The sequence below is a fragment of the Pterocles gutturalis genome, unplaced genomic scaffold, assembly GCF_000699245.1.
Source record: "Pterocles gutturalis isolate BGI_N339 unplaced genomic scaffold, ASM69924v1 scaffold27328, whole genome shotgun sequence".
NCBI classification, from domain to species: domain Eukaryota; kingdom Metazoa; phylum Chordata; class Aves; order Pterocliformes; family Pteroclidae; genus Pterocles; species Pterocles gutturalis.
Window position 1 is genome coordinate 2,743 of NW_010123800.1, and position 2,540 is coordinate 5,282.

General features: G+C 52.0%; 1 protein-coding gene across 1 annotated transcript; it reads right to left on the reverse strand.

Annotated features, from left to right (window-relative positions):
* Window positions 1-464: 464 nt before the first annotated feature.
* MCL1 (myeloid cell leukemia 1) lies at window positions 465-1,464 on the reverse strand (the record flags this gene model as incomplete). The annotated part of the gene is made up of 2 exons (XM_010078061.1): window positions 465-724; window positions 1,219-1,464. Coding segments are annotated over 2 exons (363 nt in total), but the record flags the coding sequence as incomplete, so codon positions are not given.
* Window positions 1,465-2,540: the final 1,076 nt, after the last annotated feature.

Below are 2,540 nucleotides of genomic sequence, written 5' to 3' on the forward strand. Positions count from 1 at the left end.
CTGGCGCTCTGTGTTCTGGCAGCAGGTCACACGTCTTGGCTGCTGGTGCAGCTTTGCTGCTTCCAGAAGGTGGATGATGCCTGCAGAGCCAGCAGTGGCCGAAGGCCTGGTCACCAGCACACCTGAGGGTAGGCGCAGGCTCACACAACACCCAGCACTCAATGCTTCTTCTCCAACAGAAAAGCCGCAAGTTTAGGCAGGACACCAGCAGCAGAAAATGCTATTTCCAGAAACCCACAACCGCAACCCTGAAACATCTGCTCCACGCACAGCTGCTGTGCCAAGCCCAGGAGGCTTCAGTCCAGACAAGAGCCGCTGGTGCTCACTGGCTTGCTGCTAAGCAGATTGGTTCCCTCCAGGATAAAACTGACGCAGTACACTTGAGCTTTCTGTCATCACCCTTTTCAAGGAAGCAGAATATCAATTCTTCCACCTGCTGTTCCCAAAGCAATAAATCCTCATGAGATTGCTCAGGGGATGCCTAGATATTCTCCTCGGGTCACTCAAGTCCAGCTTCGTAAGTACTCACAGAAGGAAGCGATCAGCTTGCCAGCCCCGAACAGAGCTGGTCCACCCAGAGTTTTGTCCATCCGCAGCATACCCTGGCTCACCGGATCATGTAGGCCAAGCTCGCCCCCAGTCCAGCCACACCTGCAAACGCCATCAGTACGTTTCTGATGCTGCCTTCTAGGTCCTCAACTCGAAAGAAGTCGACAAAGCCCTCCTAGGAGAAAGAACGGAAAGTCATTCCCCTGCCAGACACCCTTCTTTGGCAGGAAGGCACGGAAAGCCTTTTTCCCTGGCAGAGTGTGCTGGGGTACAGCCTGCCCAGCACATCCACTGAGTGCGCTCCCCCAGACTCATTACAGCCACAGCCCGCCCTGCAGAGGTGGCCATCAGCAGACAGCACCAACACAGCTATGGACCAGCTTCAAGCAAGCTCAGTGCACCCAGGATTGACTCAGCTGTGGGAATGGTGGGCCCTCCACCATGGGCAGGGGCACATTAAGTCAAGACTGCTTCAGGCAGCTCATTATAAGGACCTCCTGAAACAAGAGAACTCCAGCTAGATGTTTCAGACTGTGGTTTTTAACTGGAGCTGTGAGTCATCTCTGTGCTTTGCTGACACACACGGCTGTCAGTGAGCAGGTCACAGAAATAGGAAAATACTGGATTGTTCTGAAAAGCTTAGACTGTTCAGGACAGGCAGTGACTCACCCAGCCTCCCTGGCTTATCAGCCACTCGCGCTTAGATGAGACGAGTGCATCCGTGATGATCCCTGCCAGTGAGCCAATGCACTTCTCCTGGTTTATGCTTTTCAGGTGTTTCGCAACAAAGGCACCAAACGAGATGAGCGTCACCACTCGACCCCAGTTCGTTACTCCATCACTGAACACGTGGGCAGCCACCTCACACACAGATTGTAGATCTTCCTCTTTCTGGATTTCCAGCTTCCGAAGCAGCTAGTTTAGAGGCAGGCACTCACATGACACCAAGTACCCTGCAAGGCCACCAGCAAGAAGATGCAGCTCCCGCACTCTAGGTCCAAAAGTGTCAGCGACAGAAATGAATTACCTGCCCATAACCCATTACCAGCCCATAACCCATTTCTAGTTCCTTCCTCCCCACCTCAGGCACAGCTGCTGTCTCTGTGCGCATCACATTCCCCTATCTCACAAGTGCTTTAAAGCCCCACCACATCAGAACCACAGCACAGGAGTCTGTTCGCAGCCTGGTGCAAGCCCTGCCCCTCGAGCCCAAATGAAGGACAGTCAGCTATGGCCAGGCAGAGGTGTCACCATTTTATGAATGTGGCTTTAGTGACTGGGACAACAGAAATCCCCAGTTTGACCTGCAGTGCCCCCTCATGAATAAGCAAACAAGACGAGACAAAACTGAAAGGCATTGCTTGTTGTTGCTCAAACTAACAGGAAGCCTTCCCGAAGCCAGTTCCTTTTCTGTAACCGTCCCTGCAGAAGCCTCAGATACCAACACCAACTCGCACTGGTCTCAACATTCCTCCCAAGCATGGCTCATTCAACAAGCATGGCTGTGAATTTAGCCAGGGTAACTGAACTCACAGCCTTTCGCATCAGCACAGCTAAAGGACACAAGGAAGAAACTCAAGCTCTTTCCTTTTAAAAAAAAAAACAAACCCAAAAAAACACACCCAAAACTGTTACATTCTCCTGCAAGAAGGTATGTGTTTTACCACACGGTGTCTCAAGAGGAAATACAGACACTACCCTTCTGTGTCAGGCACCATCCCAATCCGGGATCAGATGTGGTGGTGTGCACCAAAAACAGTCCCAGCACGACCCCCAAGGCTGGGAGTTTGGCCCCACCACCAACGGCTCAGGATAGCCCCAAAACTGCTCGTTTCCAAGTAACACAAAACCAGGTCAAAGTGGTTGGTTTTCAGTTCCAGTCCATTCCCAGGACACCCTGGAGCGAGGACTCCTGCTCATCCGAGCCCAGACACTGGGCTTCAAGTTTCTACGGCTATTCTAGGACTCATCGAAATGGGCAAAATAGCTAT